Source organism: Sus scrofa, chromosome 2, assembly GCF_000003025.6.
Source record: "Sus scrofa isolate TJ Tabasco breed Duroc chromosome 2, Sscrofa11.1, whole genome shotgun sequence".
NCBI lineage: Eukaryota > Metazoa > Chordata > Mammalia > Artiodactyla > Suidae > Sus > Sus scrofa.
Genome location: NC_010444.4, coordinates 133,529,421 through 133,551,324, shown reverse-complemented (window position 1 = coordinate 133,551,324; position 21,904 = coordinate 133,529,421). Strand labels below are relative to the sequence as shown.

The window sequence follows — 21,904 nt, the reverse complement described above, 5'->3', positions numbered from 1 at the left end:
GCCCAATATCATTGATGAATATAGATGCAAAAATTCTCAACAAAATCTTAGCCAACCGAATCCAACAACATATCAAAAAAATTATACACCATGACCAGGTTGGGTTCATCCCAGGTTCACAAGGATGGTTCAACATATGCAAATCAATCAGCATCATACACCACATTAACAAAAAAAAGGTCAAAAATCATATGATCATCTCAATAGACGCAGAAAAAGCATTTGACAAAGTTCAACATCCATTCATGATCAAGACCCTCGCCAAAGTGGGTATAGAGGGAACATTCCTGAATATAATCAAAGCCATTTATGATAAACCCACAGCAAATATAATCCTCAATGGGGAAAAACTGAAAGCCTTCTCCCTCAAATCTGGAACAAGACAGGGATGCCCACTCTCACCACTGCTCTTCAACATAGTTTTGGAAGTCTTAGCCACAGCAATTAGACAAACAAAAGAAATAAAAGGCATCCATATAGGAAGAGAAGAGATCAAACTGTCACTGTATGCAGATGATATGATACTATACCTAGAAAACCCTAAGGACTCAACCCCAAAACTCCTTGAACTGATTAATAAATTCAGCAAAGTGGCAGGATATAAGATTAACATTCAGAAGTCAGTTGCATTTCTGTATACCAGCAATGAAACATTAGAAAAGGAATACAAAAAAATGATACCTTTTAAAATTGTACCTCACAAAATCAAATACCTCGGAATACACCTGACCAAAGAGGTAAAGGACCTATATGCCGAGAACTATAAAACCTTAATCAAAGAAATCAAAGAAGATGTAAAGAAATGGAAAGATATTCCATGTTCCTGGATTGGAAAAATCAATATTGTGAAAATGGCCATCCTACCCAAAGCAATCTACAGATTCAATGCAATCCCTATCAGATTACCCATGACATTGTTCACAGAACTAGAACAAACAATCCAAACATTTATATGGAACCACAAAAAACCCAGAATCGCCAAAGCAATCCTGAGAAACAAAAACCAAGCAGGAGGCATAACTCTCCCAGACTTCAAGAAATACTACAAAGCCACAGTCATCAAAACAGTGTGGTACTGGTATCAAAACAGACAGACAGACCAATGGAACAGAATAGAGAATCCGGAAATAAACCCTGACACCTATGGTCAATTAATCTTTGACAAGGGAGGCAAGAACATCAAATGGGAAAAGGAAAGTCTATTCAGCAAGCATTGCTGGGAAACCTGGACAGCTGCATGCAAAGCAATGAAACTAGAACACACCCTCACACCATGCACAAAAATAAACTCCAAATGGCTGAAAGACTTAAATATACGACAGGACACCATCAAACTCCTAGAAGAAAACATAGGCAAAACACTCTCTGACATCAACATCATGAATATTTTCTCAGGTCAGTCTCCCAAAGCAATAGAAATTAAAGCAAAAATAAACCCATGGGACCTCATCAAACTGAAAAGCTTTTGCACAGCAAAGGAAACCAAAAAGAAAACAAAAAGACAACTTACAGAATGGGAGAAAATAGTTTCAAATGATGCAACTGACAAGGGCTTAATCTCTAGAATATACAAGCAACTTATACAACTCAACAGCAAAAAAGCCAATCAATCAATGGAAAAATGGGCAAAAGACCTGAATAGACATTTCTCCAAGGAAGATATACAGATGGCCAACAAACACATGAAAAAATGCTCAACATCGCCGATTATAAGAGAAATGCAAATCAAAACTACCATGAGAGAACACCTCACACCAGTCAGAATGGCCATCATTAATAAATCCACAAATAACAAGTGCTAGAGGGGCTGTGGAGAAAAGGGAACCCTCCTGCACTGCTGGTGGGAATGTAAACTGGTACAGCCACTATGGAGAACAGTTTGGAGATACCTTAGAAATCTATACATAGAACTTCCATATGACCCTGCAATCCCACTCTTGGGCATCTATCCGGACAAAGCTCTACTTAAAAGAGACACATGCACCCGCATGTTCATTGCAGCCCTATTCACAATAGCCAGGACATGGAAACAATCCAAATGTCCATCGACAGATGATTGGATTCGGAAGATGTGGTATATATACACAATGGAATACTACTCAGCCATAAAAAAGGATGACATAATGCCATTTGCAGCAACATGGATGGAACTAGAGAATCTCATACTGAGTGAAATGAGCCAGAAAGACAAAGACAAATACCATATGATATCACTTATAACTGGAATCTAATATCCAGCACAAATGAACATCTCCTCAGAAAAGAAAATCATGGACTTGGAGAAGAGACTTGTGGTTGCCTGATGGGAGGGGGAGGGAATGGGAGGGATCGGGAGCTTGGGCTTATCAGACACAACCTAGAATAGATTTATAAGGAGATCCTGCTGAATAGCATTGAGAACTATGTCTAGATACTCATGTCGCAACAGAAGAAAGGGTGGGGGAAAAAACTGTAACTGCAAGGTATACATCTAAGGATGACCTGACCCCCTTGCTGTACAGTGGGAAAATAATAAAAAAAAAAAAAAGAAAAAAAAATAGTTAAAGAACAAAAAAAAAAAATGAGTGTAAGGGAACTGTAAATTACTGACTTTAGTATAAAGTTAAGGTGATGTTATCAACCTTAATCCTATATGGCATAAAACCAAGTCTAAAGAAATAGTGGTGGTATTAAAAGAGAAAAGAAAGTAGAATCAATCATACTTCAAAAAACTTTTTTAAAAACAAAATTAGAGTCAAGTGTACACTGAAGACTAAAACCAAAGTGCACAGGATAGAAAGGTAAGAATACATAATTTGAGAGCTGAAGTATAGAATAAGGAAAAATGGGCTCATTTAGAAAAATAAAGGCAAAGACATTGTTTAATGAATTAGAGCACAGCTCATGAAGGAAGCACCATACAAAATAAGACCATAATTTTATAATCTTAAGAAAAACGTAAAATATATGAAGGAAATTCGGGGGTAGACATTATCTAGCATGCACTAGAAATTTATTTATTGTCAATAAACACTGGTTTGGGTTCCATGTTCCTTTGCAATGAAGGCAAAAATGACTCCCATAATGGCACGAGCTATTCACCTTCTAATACAAGAATGTATACAAAATTATTGATATGAAAACTTTTTTTCAGAACTAACTGTAGGACAAATTTACCATAAGCCTTGATGCTTAAGGTGAATTGGTTAACGTAATAGATAATATTTTTACCATGATTTTATTAAGATCGGGTAACTGATACTCAAAATTTTATAAACCAGAGAGCATAACATCACATCACAGGTAAACAAGGGTCTAGGTCACATATTTTACGATCATCTCATAATACAGGGATGTTTACTCTTAGAGAATCTTGCTTAAATTCTAAATAAAATCTGCCTGGAGTTCATAGCAAAAGTGTAAGAGTTATGCTTGATTGCCTCTCAATAAATAAATGCACTTTCCTGATAGCTTTTACAAAGTCCTGAAATATAAGATCAGTAGAAATCAGATTGTACAGTTTGAGAGGAAACCAGGCAAAAAACAGACTTACAAAAAATTGTTAAAGAGTAGAGTATCCAACCCTTCTGTGGTTATGAATGAAAGAGCAAAAAAATAGCTTGGATTCTAAGAACACGATAAAAACCATAACATGAATTTTGGAATTCAGAAAAAAATGTCGTATAAAACATAGAGAAATGTTTAAAATCTGTACCTGAGCCTATAAAACAGAAAAATTCCCAGGTGCCAGCAATGAAAGCTAACTCATATATAAAGTGGGAAGCGTATGAACTGTTACCAAGGCAGATTACTGGATAAAAATGTTGACTCTAATAGCCAGAGACAGGGGTTTCATAATTATAATGCAACAACCACAAAAAAAGGCCTTAGCCCTTTCAAAGCAGAAATATGGAACTGTTATGTCCTATAAAAAGCAGTGACCCATGGAAGGACTTCCCCTTTGAAATAACTGTCAAATCAGAGAGGAGCCAAGGAAGTTTACTCTGAGCAGGACTCTGGGATAGAGATCCCACTCCCCCACTGAGAAAACAAAACAAAACAAAAGCTAAGTCTCTCTCTTTCTCCTTCTCTCTTGGATATGAAATTTGAATTTATTCTACCCCCACGGTGAGGGAACTCCCCACTGAGACATTAACATTGACACTGGAGCTGGATCTGAATGAAAAATACCTAGGGTGCTTGGCAGCAGCAAATCCCACAACACTGTACTGGGACGCCTCTGCAACAATGGTCACAGGAATTCTGCACTCAACGTTCACAATAAAAAATGATAAAACACATGAGATTAGATCATAGTTCACAGAAACATAAGAGGATTAACAATCTCAGGAACTTAGTTATAGAAAAATATTGCCACAGAGTTATCTTTCCAAGTATTTTTAAAATTAAATAAAAAATTTTAAAGCATTCATAGCCATAATAAAGAATTCATAAAGAAAATAAAGAAAAATCAGAAACCAAAATTATAGGATCATACGTATGAGAGAGGGTAATTTTGATTTTTTAAAAAACATATATCATTTCTAGAAATGAAAGAGAGTCATTTGAATTGAAAAAGTCAATAAAGTTACTATTATTGATGTTACTAAATTACAGATTACACATAGCTGAGACAAAATAGCAAAATGTATGATAGAGCAGAGAAAATTACTCAAAATATATTATGCAGTGATGAAAGGATGGAAAATAAACATGTCAGATTAAGAGTCACAAAGGATAGACTGAAAGGCCCAATACAGCCTGAAAAGTGTTTTAGCGAGAGCAGAATACAGGAGAGGCTATATCTGAAAACATAATGGCTAAGATTTTCCAGAAACGATGAAATAAATTTCCAAATCAGAGGAGACTGGTGAAGAATAAATAAAGGTAAATCCATATCCAGACACATAAAAGTGATGCTATAAAATACATAATTTAAAAGGAAACTCTTCTGGCTACCTTGAAAATAAAATAGATATTGCAAACATCTCAAATAAGAAGAAAAATCTGAAAGGCTATGGAAGAACACTATCACTGACAAAAGACACATCAAGAACAATTATAGACCAGATAACAACAACACTTTCAAAATTTTGAAGATAAAGAATTATCAGAATAGAACTGTATCATCAAGTGAAACTATTATTCACAAGTGAAGGAGAAGACATTTTAGACAAGTCAGTTAAGGGAGGGGGCCTCTCACAGACTCCCACAAAAAGAACTTTCTCAACCAAAAGAAAATTGAGAAAGTTCCCATGTGATGCAGTGGGTTAAGGATCTGGTATTGCCACAGCTGTGGTACAGGCCACGACTGTGGCATGGGTTTTATCTCTGGCCTGGGAACTTCCACATGCCACAGTTGCAGCCAAAAAAAGAAGAAAAGAAAAGAAAATTGAACTAATGAAGAATAAGACGCAAGACACAATGGTGATCAAAGGACTGGAAAATGCTGACCTAAGAAAAAAACAAAATGACTAATGTGGGTGTTTAAAATAAGGTGATTCTCTTTCCCTCCCTGCAAAAAACTGGTGTTATTTCTTTAAGAACTAGATGAACTTATTTGAAAGTTTATATCGAAAAATAAGCCCCCCAAAACCAGACTCACTGACATGGAAAACAGATTTGTGGTTACTAAGGGGAAGAGGGGAAGGCCATGAGGCAGACGGGGAGTTGGAGTTGGTAGATGCAAACTATTACATTTAGAGTGGATAAGCAATGAGGTCCTACTGTATAGCACAGGGAACCATATCCAGATTCTTGAGATAGACCATGGTGGAAGATAGTGTGAGAAAAAGAGTACACACACACATACACACACACACGTATGACTGAGTCACTATGCAATACAACAGACATTGGCACAACACTGTAAATCAACTATAATAAAAATGAAAAATAAGCCAAAATAATTGGTAGGATTATGATATAGAGAGTAACAAGTGGGAATTTGCTCTATAAGACATTCAAATATTTTTATAAAAATAATAAAATAACGTGATACTAGAACATGAATACATAAACGAGTGGAATAGAATAAAAAGCACAGGAGTTCCTATTGTGGCTCGGCTGTAACAAACCCAACTAGTATCCGTGAGACCATGGGTTTGATCCCTGGCCTTGCTCAGTGGGGTAAGGATCCCGCATTGCTGTGAGCTGTGGTGTAGGTTGCAGACAAGGCTCCGATCTGGCATTGCTGTGGCTATGGTGTAGGCCGGTGGCTACAGCTCCGATTCGATCCCTTGCCTGGGATCTTCCACATGCCATGGGTGCAGCCCTAAAAAGACCAACCCCCCCCAAAAAAAACCCCCAAAAATCACATATGCCTTTTGATGCATGCCCTTTGAGGAATTTATTCTGTGTATATATAATACAAATATGTGTAAAATGAGGAGTTCCTGCTGTGACTCATTGGGTTAAAAACCCAACATAGTGATCACTGAGGATGCAGAGTCAATCTCTGGCATTGCTAAGTGGGTTAAAAATCTGGTGTTGCTGCAAGCTGCTGCCTTGATCACAGATGCAGGTCATGTGGTCTTGCTGTGGCTGTGGCATAGGCCTCAGCAGCAGCTCAGATTCAAACTCTAGCCTGGAAACGTCCCTGTGCTGCAGGTGTGGCTATTTAAAAAAAAAAAAAAAAAAAAAAAAGGGCAAAATGAGGTCTATACAAGTGTACTCACTACAATATTTCTAGTAGCAAAAACACAGAACTACCTAAATATTCGAAGGAGGTGATTGGTTAGATATATTATGATACATGTATATAATGGCTATTATAAGATTACAAAGCATCATACTACTATATATTTATATATGTAATATAAAATACATTTATGTTGTTATAAATAATTATATAAATTATTACAGGAATGAGGAGGCTCTATATATACTGATTTTAAATAATTTCAAAGAAATATTTGTATATTTTATTTTTTTAACTTAAAAAATTTGGGGGAGTCACATCTCTGGCATATGGAAGTTCCTAGGCCAGGAATTGAGACCTAGCCTTTAAGCCACTGCATTGGCCAGGGGATCAAACCTGGGCCTCTGCAGTGACCCAAGCTGCTGCAGCTGGACTCTGAACCCATTGTACCACAGCTGGAACTATGAAAGAAATATTTTTAGATAGAAAAAAAACATGTAGAACAGTATGGGAATATGATACCATTTACCTAAGAAAGCAAAAAAATAGGTACATACCTTATATGCTTATATATGCACATACTGCCTCTGTATGGATATATAAAAACTGATATTAATGGTTGCTCTGCTGGTGGGGTGGGGGGGGAAGGGCTTGAAGGCAAGGGACAGAGATAGGAATAAACCTTATACTGTACAACTTTTATAGCTTTCAAATTTTTTTTCCCACGAGGTACAGCCTAGTCAAAACGTAAAATACTTAAAAATATATCAAAATACCAGAGAACAATAATATGAAAGGTGACGGGAGTTAAAAACAGAAAGGCAGTTAAGATGATGAATCAGGAAGAGGGCAGATACCTTCTGAAACTTGAGATTTTTTTTTTTTTCTTTTTACAGCCACACCTATAGCACATGGTAGTTCCCAGGCCATGGGCCAACCTAGAGCTGCAGCTGAGGGCCATGCCGCAGCTATGGCAACACCGGATCCGAAACCCACTGAGAGAGGCCAGGGATCCAGTCTGTATCCTGACAGAGACAACATTGGGTCCTTAATCCGCTGAGCCACAACGGGAATTTCTTAAGAATTTTATGCTATTCAAATTTGAAAACCTTTAAAAAAAGACAATTTTTGGAAGAAGATCAATTCTAGGAACAAATTCAAAAAGAAAGTGAAATTACGAACAAAGAAACAGATTCAAAAAGAAAGTGAAACTATGAACAAAAATAAACCAGTCATCTAAAATCCACTCTCTTTAAAGCACTATGTTTAGGAGTTATCTTGTAGCATAGCAAGTTAAGGCTTGGGTTGCTGCTGTGGCTTGGATTCAGTCCCTGGCTTGGGAACTTCCACATGCTGTGGGTGCAGCCAAAAACAACAACAGCAATATAAAATAAAACAGGTTTAGAGTTGATATTAGATTTTTATCAAACCAAACTTCATTAACAGTTAATTTCCAGAGAATTTAAAAGTAGGGAAAAGACAAAAACTGGTATAACTGGTATAATTTTGCTATAAAATTACATAAGAAGAGTATGGAGAACGAAAAATGGAAGGTCAATCCTGCTGATAAACATGGATGAAAACGTCCTTAACGAAAGTCCCAGCAAATAAAATCGAGCACATATATGTGTATATATGTTTATAAATCTATCGTGACAAAGTAGATTTTGTACCAGGAAAAGCAGTTCCTACAATGAGGAAATTTTTAACATGATTAATTCATTATTGTTCTCATTAAAAGATTCAAGAAAAGAAAAGCCTTTTTTATCATCTTTTTAGGTGCAGAAAAAGAAAACTCTTAGAAGACCATAAATGGACAAAAACTTTCCTTATCTGAATCCGGATATTGTGTAGCTTTCTGGACCTGAAGCTGTCAGCTTCATTCCTGCTCGCCTTTTCTCTAATCACAAAGGACTGGAACCCTGACAACTGTATTTCCTATGCTCCCTTGCTGGGGTTTGGTTAGAATCTGCCAATGGGAGACAGAGGTGAGGATTTAAAAGCTGGCAAAGGGTAACAAGTCCTCTGGTTCCTTCTTCTGCTTCTGGTTCTAGCATCAGGAGCTGCTGTCACAGATGTGGCCCAGCCGCCCAGAAGCATATCATTCCTGGGCTCTGAGTTAACAGCACTTTCATCTTTTTTGCTCCTTAACCTTTCCCACAATGTTGTAATTAGTTCCCTGTGTTAACTTCCCTCTGACTTAGCTAACTGCTTTCTGTTTTTCCACCGATTAGTAACTGGTATAGGTATCCACTAGACTCTGTAACAAGCATCATCATTAGTGATGATTATGGGGAGGGAGAGGGAGGAGGGAGCATGAATGCTCCCTGTTGTCTCTCCCTCTCAGGCAAACAGCTGACAGGATCAGGCCCTTCTCACCTCATTCAACCTCAATTACTTCCTCAGAGAGCCCTCTCTAAATAAAGCCATACCAGGAGTTAGGGCCTCAATATGAATTTGAGGGGGGACAAAAACATTCAGTCCATAATGAGAATATATGCCTGAAAGAGGCAAGGAGCTAGGCTGCTTGTGTTTGCACTCTTGAAAAAGTGAGGTATTCTTGATTACCTCAGAGCCAAGTGTCCTTTATGTCAGCGAAGAGAGCCCTCAAATCAATTCAGATAAAGGATGTAAGCCTCACAGAAACCAAAGACCAAAGCCAAAATCCCAATGGATTCATGGGAACTAGAAAGCCACCAGGGCCCAAGGCTGCTCTATGTTTATAGTCAACGGGGCAGATTCTTTATATGATGCTGTAGGTTGGGAAGATGGTAAGACATGTCTACTAGAGTTATCAACCGCGAAGTTAGTTATGTACCTCTAACAAATATTCCACTCATCCATCCACTTACTAAAATATTAGTGAAACAGTGTTTGCCATTGCTAGTTCTAAAATTTCCTTTTTAAAACTTCTTTGGGAGTTCCCGTCGTGGCTCAGTGGTTAATGAATCCAAATAGGAACCATGAGGTTGTGGGTTCAATTCCTGGCCTTGCTCAATGGGTTAAGGATCCGGCATTGCCGTGAGCTGTGGTGTAGGTTGCCGACTCGGCTCGGATCCTGTGTTGCTGTGGCTGTGGCATAGGCTGGTGGCTATGGCTCCAATTTGACCCCTAGCCTGAGAACCTCCATATGCCCTGGGCGTGGCCCTAAAAAGACAAAAGACAAAATAAAAACAAAAACCAAATTCTATAAATTAACGTGCAATTTTAGTTTTTATAAGACAACTGTATTCAATCTGACAATAAGTCATGACTTACCAAACATAGAAGTTAAATTTCATAACTCTAAGTTCTTCTTTATAAGACCATTTCTTATAAAGTGATCGTCTTGAAAAATACCATGAATATTACTGATGATAATGGTGTCTCTTTTGATTGGCCAGCTTCTGAAAGGACCAATATTCTCTCTAAGTAGCCAGAATAATATTAGTACCCCAGTTAAGCTTTAAAGTGGTCTGAGTAATTGTATCAGTCAGGGTTTGATCAGACAAGCAAACCGGTAAGAGTATTTGGTAAGAAGTAAGTTTGTGGACTTCCATTTGGCCTTTCCTACTGCAGTAGAAAACAGCAGAGTAAGGCAGCAAATGTGGGGCTTCTGCTAGCTGCTGGGTATGTCTGTTGCATCCGTGCATACCAGAACTGGAGATCTGACCACGGGGTGAAATCAGGAGCCAGCCGAGCTTGCAGTGAAGCAGACTGGAGCCAAAATTCCAATAAACACATGACCTTCATAAGCCCCTTCGTCCTCTGACTAGTGGACCACGGTGGTGCTCCGGTTCTCTGGGAATTCGTGCCAGTTGAGAGCCAATGTCCCATGACCTTCTCAAAGTTTGGTTATTCCACCCTCCTGAATGCACATCGCTCCAGTAAATGACCTCTGGTCCCTCTGGGTAAGTTTACGAGCAAGATTTATTTATTTATTTACTTACTTTTTTTTTTTTTTTTTTTTTTTTTGTCTTTTCTAGGGCCACACCCTCAGCATATGGAGGTTCCCAGGCTAGGGGTCTAATCAGAGCTGGAGCCACAGGCCTACGCCGGAGCCACAACAACGAGGGATCCGAGCCACGTCTAAGGCCTACACCACAGCTCACAGCAATGCTGGATCCTTAACCCACTGCATGAGGCCAGGGATTGAACCTGCCACCTCATGGTTCCTAGGAGCAAGATTCGTTAACCACTGAGCCAGGATGGGAACTCCCAGGAGTAAGATTTATAGTATACATTTTGGGCTGTGTAACCTGGTTGTTTCTCAGGGAAACCTGGTCTCCCCTTTATTGAAGGGGTTCTGGGTCCATGAATTGGCTGAAGTCTGGGAATTGCTTTAGGAGCCAAGACTCTGTATTGTGACTTGAGTCAGACTTGGGCTTATGGGTCCTCAGTTTCCTGCTTATTCAAATCCTACTAAATACAAATGCGGAGTTCCCGTCGTGGCGCAGTGGTTAACGAATCCGACTAGGAACCATGAGGTTGCGGGTTCGGTCCCTGCCCTTGCTCAGTGGGTTAACGATCCGGCGTTGCCGTGAGCTGTGGTGTAGGTTGCAGACACGGCTCGGATCCCCCGTTGCTGTGCCTCTGGCGTAGGCTGGTGGCTACAGCTCCGATTGGACCCCTAGCCTGGGAACCTCCATATGCCGCGGGAGCGGCCCAAGAAATAGCAACAACAACAAAAGACAAAAAGACAAAAGACAAAAAAAAAAAAAAAAAAAAATACAAATGCCACTAACTTACTCTACTAAAGTAAGACTTCAGTATATTGCCCATGTAATTCGGACCTAGGGACGCCATGAGCAATTAGCTAACACCAAAGAAAGATCTGTATGGGTCAACTCGTTCTGATTACTGCTTTGGCTTTGCTGTCCATTACATTAACCACAGCCACCTTATCTTAAATTAAGCACTGCCATTTTGTCCTTGTCATCACAGGAGCCTATCACCCTTTGGTTCCAGGTTTTAGTAAACAACCAAGACAACTGCTAAAGCCACACTTAGTTTCCTGACCTAACATATTGGATCCAGAACTGGATCCAGAATTTCTGCCTGGTGCGCCCAAATCAATCAATTTGGCCTGATGCTGCGTTACATTCTTTCCACCCTGATCCAACACTCTTAGGATCCCAAACATATTCCACATGTTTTAATCAGTCAAATTTGGCAAAACCTCACTATTCAGTTGGTTCTTTCTCATTGGTCATATTGCAATCGACTTCCTGAGGTCTGCCAGGATTTAAGTGTAGTTCTAGGTGAAGAAACAATGGGAGATGGTGGGGACAGATCCCGAGGAAGCTCTGCCTCCTGCAAAGCCACTCTCTCATGGTCTTTAGGCAAGGGGAGACTGACCTTCTCCTGTAGGGAGAAGGGCTACTTCTATTGGAATAGAAGGCTTGGCAGAACTTAAAGGTCAGGGAGCAAGCTTCATTCAAATCTGCCCAGAAAGTCATCACATTAATTTTCAAAGTCCCTCTTCCTCCCAGTCAATGCCAGAACTTAAACAAAAAAGAACCTGTGGACTGGGTCACTAGGGTCACCCTAACCCCAACAAGAGAAATGGACATAACAGTGTAAATCAACTATACTTTAATAGGACAATAAAAATGAAAAGCAAAACCAAAAAGACCCTGTAGAGTGCTAAAATCAATTTGTCTTGTAATTCAATCACCCACAGGATTAGCCATTTGTTTATTTTTCAGAAATTTTTCAAAAACTTTGCTACTGGATGAGATAGCATTTCTGTTAGGAGAGTCACACACAAGTTTGTACTTGTGAATGTCCCTAAATTCTCTGGCTTGTGGATACAAATAAAGTCACCTTAACATTGAAGACTGAATTCCATTAATTTGAAGGCTCTCACATACATACTTGTAAAACCTCGGCCCTCTTTTGAGGTTCTCTCTCTCACAGAGAGAGAGTTGTGGGCAGTTGTCACATAACATCACAAAGTGTGCATGGCCACTGTGTGTGGCACTGTTTTCACTTTGCCCCAGGGGTCCTCGTGACTCTGGGCCACTGCTGCAGACTCCCAGCCAGCTGCTGCTGCTGCAGCTGCCACCACAGCCCTACTCTGAGCTGCCACTGTGTGCTCCACCTAAGCCCCCACTGACACAAAGCCACTACTTTGCACTCTAAGCCTGCCATGAGTGTCATAGCTGCTTCACCTGGAGCCCCATTCCCTCTTCCTCAGGCTGCTCTATATGCCGCTGCTGCTGCCCAGGCCTCTCCACATGGGCTGCTGCTGGCCCGGCTGCTGTCACTCTACCTGGATGCTACGTCTATGTGCCTTGCTGCTCTGTCCTACTCCACTGTTAGACCTTCTGCTTTGGTTCCTGCTTCTGCTGCAGTCACCCTATCCTTTGCATCCAGTCAACACCCTTCACTGTCACCACCAATCTGCCTTAGGCTGGTAGTGCTCACCTCTTTTCTAAAGCAGGTAGAGAGGAGTTCCCGTTGTGGTGCAGTGGTTAATGAATCCGGCTAGGAACCATGATGTTGTGGGTTCAATCCCTGGCCTTGCTCAGTGGGTTAAGGATCCAGCATTGCATTGTAGGCTGCAGCTGTGGCTCTGGTGTAGGCTGGTGGCTATAGCTCCAATTTGACCCCTAGCCTGGGAACCTCCATATGCCACGGGAGCAGCCCTAGAAAAGGTAAAAAGACAAAAAAATAAAAATTAAAAAAAAAAATTAAAGTGCGTGGAGAAACAGTGTCCTTCTCCCTGTGTTCTCTCCTCTTACAGAATCCCACCTTGGAGCTGCTTGGGGCCTGAAGTGTTACAGAGTCGATGGAGTCTTCGTTATTATCCACACACTTTCCTGTCCTCATGCATTCATGGTGGAGATAGGACAGCAACGGAGCTTGTGGGGAGGTTGAGTCAGAAGCACTGCACTACACCCAGAAATCCTCTAGAAATCACAGGCCTTAGTACTGAGTTTAGTTTATTGTTTGAGGCTCCTTTCCTTTGAGATTGCGCCAGATTTTTGCCAGGAGCTGCATAATCTACTTCCCCTTTTCCCAGTTTTTAACTCAGTTTGAAGTCCTATCATGAACAAAGTTCAAAAGCTTCTCCTAGAAGATGCCAGTGAATACAGACAGATCCAGGGGTGTGTGAGGGCCTCACTCCACACTAGAATACAGAGGATAGTCACTCCACTAAGGGATTGAAAAACTCCTGTTGGGCTTTAGCAGATGGAAATAACTCCTCATTTTACATATGTATAGGTGTGTATGTGCGTTTGTGTGTGTATGTATCAACAACTATTTGTCAAAAACATATATTGTGACAGAGGCTCCAAGTACATCTATGAGCAAAAAAAAAATCTTTGTCTTCAAAGAGCTTACATTTTGGTGGGGAGAGAGAGAGAGAGAGACAATGAATAAAGTATGTACTAGCAGGTGATGATTGCAGAAAAAAGTCACAGTGGAACAGGGTAAGGATAATCAGAAGTGCCAGTGGTATGTGTGTGTGTGTGTGTGTGTGTGTGTGTGTGTGTGTACATGTGTGAGTGTGGGCAGCTGTAGTAATTACCTAAATGGTGAGGGCGAATGTCACCAAGACGTTTCTTCGCCGAGAGAAGACAAAAAGGCAAAGAGGAAGTCAGCTAAGGAGAAGACTGTTTCAGGCAGAGGGCAAAGCCGGGGCAAAGTCCTTACACAAGAGCGTGCATTGGGTAATGGACTAAGAGCAAGCAAGCCACTCAGTGAAAGAGAAAGTGGAAGGAGACAAAGTCAGAGAGATAATGGGATGCCAGGTTAAGGTGGCCCTTGAACCTGCTGCAAAGGTCTTCACTTTTTCTCTAACTAAAATGGGAAACGATTGGAGGCTTTGAGCAGACAAATGATATGATCTGTCCTACACACGGAAAGCTCTGGCTCCTAACTATGAGGTTTAGGTAAAATCGAGAGGGTGATAAGTAGGCAGATTCTGGTGACATTTGAAGGGAGAGTCAAATAGGATTTCCTGACAAATTGGATGTGAGAGAGAAGAGTCAAAACTAACTCTGAGATTTTTTTACCTGCGCAGATGGAAGGAAGGAACGTCATGAAATCCCAAGATGCCAAGATGGGGAAGGCTGCACTTGGGCCAAGTTTAAAGAGGAAGACCTGGAGTTCCGTCAGCAATCTGTTAAGTATGAGATGCCTGCTAGGTATTCAAGCAGATGTTGCAAAGGCAGTTGGGCATGTAACTCAGGATTCAAGAGGGGGGGACTGGGCTAGAGAGAGACACTTGGGAGTCATCAGATTAAAGGGGCTTTTACAGCCCAGAGAACAGATGAGATCATCAAGGTAGTGAGGTTGGATAGAGACGAAGAAAGGGCCCAAGGCTGAGCCTGGGGCACTTCAACACTAAAAGATTGGAGAGAAGGGACCAGGTCAGCCAGAAATGAGAAGCTAGGGAGGTAGGAGAGAAACTAAGAGAGTGTGGTAGCCTGGGAGTCAAAAGGAGTACATCAAGGAGGAGTGAGTGATCGGTCAGTTAAGATGACGACTGAAACTTGACCGCTGGAATGATCAGTATGAGGTCCCTTGATGGTCTTGACAAGAACAGTTTTGATGGAGTAGGGTAGGCAAAAGCTTCACTGAAGTTGGTTCAATAGAGGGTAGGAAGGGAAAAATTGGAAACTATTTACAAATGGCTAATAAGGAGTTTAATTGTGAAGAAATTGGGCAACAGGTAGAGGGAAAATCAGATCAAAAGGAGTTTTCTGGGAGTTCCCATTGTGGCTTAGCAGGTTAAGAACCCAACTAGTATTCATGAGGATGCAGATTCCATCCCTGGCCTTGCTCAGTGGGTTAAGGATGTGGTGTTGCCACAAGCTGCAGTGTAGGTCACAGACGAGGCTCGGATCCGGCGTTGCTGTGGCTGTGGCAGTGGCAGGCAACTATACCTCTGATTCGACCCCTAGCCTGGGAACTTTCTTATGCTGCAGGTGTGGCCTTAAAAAATAACAACAACAAGAATACAAAAATAAAAAATAAAAAAGAGTTTTCTGTTCATGCTATGAAAGTTGGGGAAAAAATAATAGCATTCTTGTTGGCTGATGGAAATGATTCAGAGGAGAGATTTTATGTAGAAAACTCCATTTTTGGATTTGATTCATAATATTGGACATAAGAAAGCAGAGTGTTTATCCGATCAATGGAAAGTCAGCATTCCAAGCTGGCAGCTGGGCCCCTACGCATTCTCGCCCAGTATTCATCCTGCACACACACACCCAATCCCAAGACGGGGTTCCATGCCCCATGCATATTTAGGGAATGTGAAAGAAAGGGTGTTTTTTTTTGTTGTTTTTTTTGTTTTTTTGCCTTTTCTAGGGCTGTACCCATGGCATATGGAGGTTCCCAGGCTAAGGGTCTAATCGGAGCTAAAGCTGCCAGCCTACACCTGGGCCACAGAAATGCCAGATCCAAGCCGCATCTGTGACCCACACCACAGCTCACAGCAACGCCAGATCCTTAACCCACTGAGCGAGGACAGGGATCCAACCCTTCCTCCAATCCATCATGGTTCCAATCCATCATGGTTCCTAGTCGGTTCATTTCCGCTGCGCCACGACGGGAACTCTGAAAGGGGTCTTTATGGTGGTCACTGATGTTAAATTCTGGTTTGAAGATGCTCCCGACTTGATTAAAATATCAGGTAGGACTAGAGAAAAGAAACACTTTGGTTTTACAGTTGACTGGGTTCTATTTAGGACTAGAAAGGAAGAAGAAAGAAACAATTTTCTATTTTAAGTAAATGCATAGGGTGGTGATGAGTCAATAAATGAGCTAAGAAACAGTGCTAGGAAGGAGAGAAAATAATCCGCTATTTTAAGAAAATGGATGGGGTGAGAATGATTTCATTACATTTGCTAAGAAAACCGTGCTTATTGTTCCTTTCAGGTAGAGAGGCCTGAAGACTTGAATCTTTGACAAATCTAAAAGCTTGGCATCGGGCAGAGTAAAAAGCCAAGAGTGGATAAGTGGTAGGCTGAGGGTAGAAAATGACACTGCAGTCTGTATTTATCTTTCTGAGGGAATCCCTGAGAATGAGAAGTGAAGGGTGCCATGTCCCATACTCATGTCCTCCTCTGTGTCCAGACTAGTCATTTGTCACGCTCTTAAAGAACCCTGCTGAAGTACAAAATCTGGACAGGAAGCAGATAGTGTGTCATCTGAGACCAAAACAGGATTGCAGGGTACTTGTCTGCAACAGTCAAATAGCAGAAATGCAAATACAAGTGCAGTGATGTGTGAGAATCTTCGCCTGCATTCATTTTGTTAAAAATCTCATTTAGCAATAGCTCTGTTTTCTTTTTTTTTTTTTTGCTTTTTTAGGGCCGCACCCTTGGCATGTGGACTTCCCGGGCTAAGGGTCAAATCAGAGCTACAGCTGCCGCCCTACACCACAGCCACAGCAACTCGGGATCCTTGACCCACTGAGCGAGGCCAGGGATCGAACCCGCATCCTCACGGATCCTAGTCGGGTTCGTTAACCGCTAAGCCACGAAGGGAATTCCTGTTTTCTTTAATTCAGTGTCATTATCAAACAGGGCAAATAATAGCTAATATATTAAGAACTTACAATGTTCCAGGCCCTATTCTAAGTGGTTAAAATGTATTTAATTAATTTCAAGTAGGGACTGCTAGTCTCCCTTTGCACAAGAGGAAGCAGAGGCACAGAGAAGTCAGATGACCTGATCCTTCACACAAAGCTAGTGGGTAAGACAGAAGTCTGCCCACTACCCAGTTTAGTGGCAAAAGCCAATGTCCCTGCCTGCTCTGGGATACTCTGTCTCAGGACTCTGGGACTTCTGAATTGCTAAGAACTTTTTATTGACTTTGAGTGTTTGTGAAAAATCTGTTTTATCTTTGCATTATGAGATTGTTTCAATACTGAAATTTGACTGAGTGGAAATTTCTTGTCTTCACAGAGTTATTAAAGTAGAAAAACTTACCTACACTTTCTTATGAATCCAAACAATTTCTGGGAGCATTCATCCATGTGAGCTGAGTATGAGTCAGAGCTGTCTGAAAGGTTTGGGGAGTAATATATTATTTGTATTGCTAATTATCTTATCACACTAAAATGATAACTTATACAATGTTTATTATGAATATCATCAGGTGCAGTTTAGTTATTCAAACTATTTCTGAATTTATGTACACATATGAATCAATGTTAACTTGCTAAATTTTCTTTTCAATACCAGTGTTTAACAATTAATAAATTACTGAATTCAGGAGTTCTCGCTGTGGCACAGTGGGTTAAGGATGAGCATTGCTGCAGCTGTGGCATACGTTGCAGCTGTCGCTTGGATTCAGTCCCTGGCCTGGGAACTTCCATATGCCACAGGTACAGCCAAACATTTTTTTAGAAGTTTAAATTTACACAATTCACCCATGGCAAGAGGGAAAAAAGAAAGCTACAAATGGAGGGAAAAAAAGGAGAAAAAATAGTTCATTTTTGCAAGCAAGTAAAAACATTTTCCTCTCTCTTTTATAAACTAGAGTGTTGGAGCAATGAAGGAAAGAAGTCAGATATTCTGTGAGGAATGAAGCTCCTCCCCCCCGTACCCGAAGTAGGTTCATCCTCTGGAGAAAGAGTAGGTACTCTGGGATTGCTCGTTTCTGCTTTTGTTCCCACAGATAGTGTGCTCACACAAGAGCGTATTACATGTGAACGCTGCCGGGAGAGTGAGTCACTCTCACTTCCCGTAAGTTCTGCAAAGTATCTGGTGCTGTGCTTTGCATGGTGGAGGGTGTTGTTCATACTGATTTGGCTGCATGTGATGATTAACTGTATACAGAAACCTGATTGGCTACAGGATGCCCAGATAGCTGATAAGACCTTACTTCTGGGTGTGCCTATGATGGTGCCTCCAGAAGAGATTAGCACTGGGATCAGCAGACTAAGTAAAGAATATCTTCCTTACCAATGTGGTGGGCAACAAACAGCCCACCGAAACCTTGAGCAGAGCAAAAGCTGGAGGAAGGGCAAAGTTGCCCTCTCGGTGGGAGACCTCCATCTTCCACCCTCAGACATGGGCGCACCTGATCCTTAGGCTTTCAGACTCCGACTAGGACCAAGACCACACGGCTCTCCCACTCTCACCCCCATTCTTTGGCCTTTGGACTGGGACTGAATCCACATCGCCAGCTTTTCTGGTTCTCTAGCTTGGAGATGGCAGACGGTGGGACCTGGCCTCCATAACTGGCATGAGCCAATTTCTATAATACTATATATATTCTGTTTCTTTGGAAAACTCTAATTTACACTGGGTGACAGAATGGAGGAGCAGAACATTAGTCTCAGGTGAGGCACTCCTGGACACATTTTGGCCTTGGAGACACACAAGCAAATATGTATAACTTGGAGATTAAAATCAAATACACAAAGGCACCAATAATGCAGAGCTGTGCTCCAGTAATCAGGCATAGCACACAGTCCACAGAAATACCACTTGGAGAATGGCTTGTCCTGAGAAAAATACCAACCACAGTTCTGCCCTGATTTACTCTGTGATCTAAATAATTTATTATCTTCTGTCATTCTACCTCATTTTCCACATCTAGAATAGGATGTTCTATCAAGGTGCCATAAAGTCACCTGAGCTAAATGCACTATTGCAGATGGAAATAAGTGTTATGGGCTGCTTGCTTGGAAATATTTGCTGAGAAAAAAAGTCAAAAGTACTTTGTAAATAGGGTTATTCCTGCAATAAATGACATAATTAAGTTCAAGTGTGTGACCAGAGCATTATGTGCTGACAGATGACATTAACAGAGATTTAACACTTCTAAGTAATTCCTGTAACAACCATTACCCAGCCATATTGATATAAAATATAGAGGAATCAGAATGATCATAAACAGAATTAAACAAGACTTTATTCCAGGAGATACCTGCATCACAGTTACTGTGGCCACCCACCACTTTGCTTTTCCTGCATTGTGTGTGTATGAAAGCCACATGATATTTTTACAAATGATGTTTATAGCAGCCTAAGTTCTGAATACAATAGTTAATGACCCATCTCACTGAATTCTATTTTTCAGTCATACTTGTTCACTATGGTGGAAGGAAGTAATAAAGCTCTACAGTCCTTGGAAAAAATGGCCAGACTTTATTTTTAGTAGAAAGGGGCAGACTTTCTTTTCTTTCTTACTTTTTTTTTTTTTTTTTTTGGTCTTTTTTTAGGGCTGCACCACCCATGGCATATGGAAGTTCTCAGGCTAGGGGTCAAATCAGAGCTATAGCTATGCCACAACCACAGCAAAAAGTGATCTGATCCACTTCTGCAGCCTTCACCACAGCTCGAGGCAATGCCAGATCCTCAAGCCACTGAGCAAGGCCAGGGACTGATCTTGTGTCTTCATGGATTCTAGTTGGGTTCGTTAACCACTGCACCATGATGGGAACTCCAGAATTTCATTCTTTGGAAAGGGATACTGAGGTGCATTCAAAATAAGCAAAAAAATGTGGGCTCATATATAAGCTGCTGTTAATCAGGGAGGTTCCTGGTGCCAGGGATCAAACCCGAGTCACACCTGGTAACGGATTATTTTAAAATCTTGAAATATAAGAGGATTATGAGTTTACCCCTTACTGGTATAATGTACACCATTATCAACAACAAAAATTTATTTCGTTGTTTCAGATGTGTGTTGTGTTCAAGTCACTATGCCAAGATCACAAGAGCTAGTAAGGTAACATAAATTGTACTTTCCCCCCCTTTTTCAGCCACACTCATGGCATATAGAGGTTCCAGGACCAGGGATCAAACCCGAGTCACACCTGCAGCCTGCGCCATACCTGCAGCAACACCAGATCCTTAACCCACTGCGCTGGGCTGGGGATTGAACCAGCAATGCCATAGAGATAGGCTGGATCATTAACCCCCTCACCATAGTACATTCCTATACTTTTTTTTTTTAATAAAAACTTTTATTGGCCAAGATGATGGAGTAGGAAGACCCTGAGCTCACCTCCTCTCATAGACATGCCATAATCACAACTATTTACAGAGCAACTATTGATAAGAAAGACTGGAATCTAGTAGAAAATATTTTCTACAATTAAAACTATAAAGACAACCACAATGAGATGGTTAGGAGGGCCAGAGATGCAGTTCAGTCGAGACCCATTCCCTGAGTGGGCAACCCACAGATGGGGGGATAATTACAATTGTAGAGGTTCCCCCTCTACAAGGAGTGAAAGGTGTAAGCCCTACACTGAGCTCCCTAGCCCCGAGGTCCTGTACCTGCTTGGCTTTGAAGGCCAGCAGGGCTTACATTCAGGAGAACCAGAGGGCTGTGTAAAACAGAGACTTGCTCTTAAAGGGTGCACATAAAATTTCACATGCTCCAGATTCAGGGCAGAAGCAGTAATTTGAAATGAGCTTGGGTCAGACTCACCTGCTGATGTTGGAGAGTCTCCCGGAGAGAAGGAGGCAACTGGAGGTCATCCTGGGGTCACAGACACTGGTGGCAGGCATTGTGGGGAGCTTGTCCTACCTTGTGGACACTAGTGCTGGCAAGCACCATTATAAAAATCTTCCCTCTAGTTAATTAGAATCAGGATCTGGCCCTGCCCACCAGCCTGTGGGCACCAGAATGGGAAGATCTCAGGCCAAACAACTAGCCAGGGAGGAACACAGCCCCACCCACCAGCAGGCAGGCTGCTACCCCCTCCATCCCACGTCCTGAGTCCACGACAGCACTTTTAGACACAGCCTTGTCCACCAGAGGGCCCAGTACCTGGTTCCCACACACCAGTGGACAGGCACTAGCCCCAGGAGCCCTAAGGCCCTATACCCAGAGATCTTGGAGCCCAACTCTACCCACTGTTAGCAGATACCAGCCCCAGGATCTTCTGGGCTCAGGCCCACCCACTAGCAGGCGGACACCAGCCCCAAGACCACTGCTGTCCCACAGGCTTCTATGGCAGGACCTACCCTTCAAATGGCCAACACCAGTTCTGAGACACCTTGGGCTCTTCAGCCAGTTGCTCTAGGATCTAGTGTCATTAACCAGAGGGCTGAAAATTTCCCTAACATGGGAAAGGAATCACTCACTCAAACCCAGGAAGAACAACGAGTACCATATAAAATAAACCCAAGGAGGAATACACCGAGACACATATTAATCAAACTAACCAAAATTAAAGACAAAGAGAAAATCTTGAAAGCAGCTACGGAAAAGAAACAAGTAACATACAAGGGAACCCCAGTAAGTTTATTGGCAGATTTTTCAACAGAAACTCTGCAGGCCAGAAGGGAGTGGCATGATATACTTAATGTGTTGAAAGGAAAA

General features: G+C 41.4%; 1 protein-coding gene across 9 annotated transcripts in view; it reads right to left on the bottom strand.

The window, feature by feature from the left end:
• Window positions 1–21,904, bottom strand: part of LYRM7 (LYR motif containing 7) — a 203,799-nt gene that overhangs the window by 132,557 nt on the left and 49,338 nt on the right. Inside the window, exons 5-6 of one of the 9 annotated variants that reach the window (XM_021085419.1) lie at window positions 17,548–17,620; window positions 9,768–10,005 (exon numbers count right to left, since the gene is read on the bottom strand). The exons of 7 other annotated variants lie outside the window; for them this stretch is intronic. In XM_021085419.1, the coding sequence (XP_020941078.1) occupies window positions 9,897–10,005; window positions 17,548–17,620 (182 nt within the window). In that variant the 3' untranslated portion in view covers window positions 9,768–9,896. Of the gene's footprint in view, window positions 1–9,767; window positions 10,006–17,547; window positions 17,621–21,904 lie in introns of those variants that run through there. One more of the 9 variants, XM_021085418.1, reaches the window with a different exon arrangement.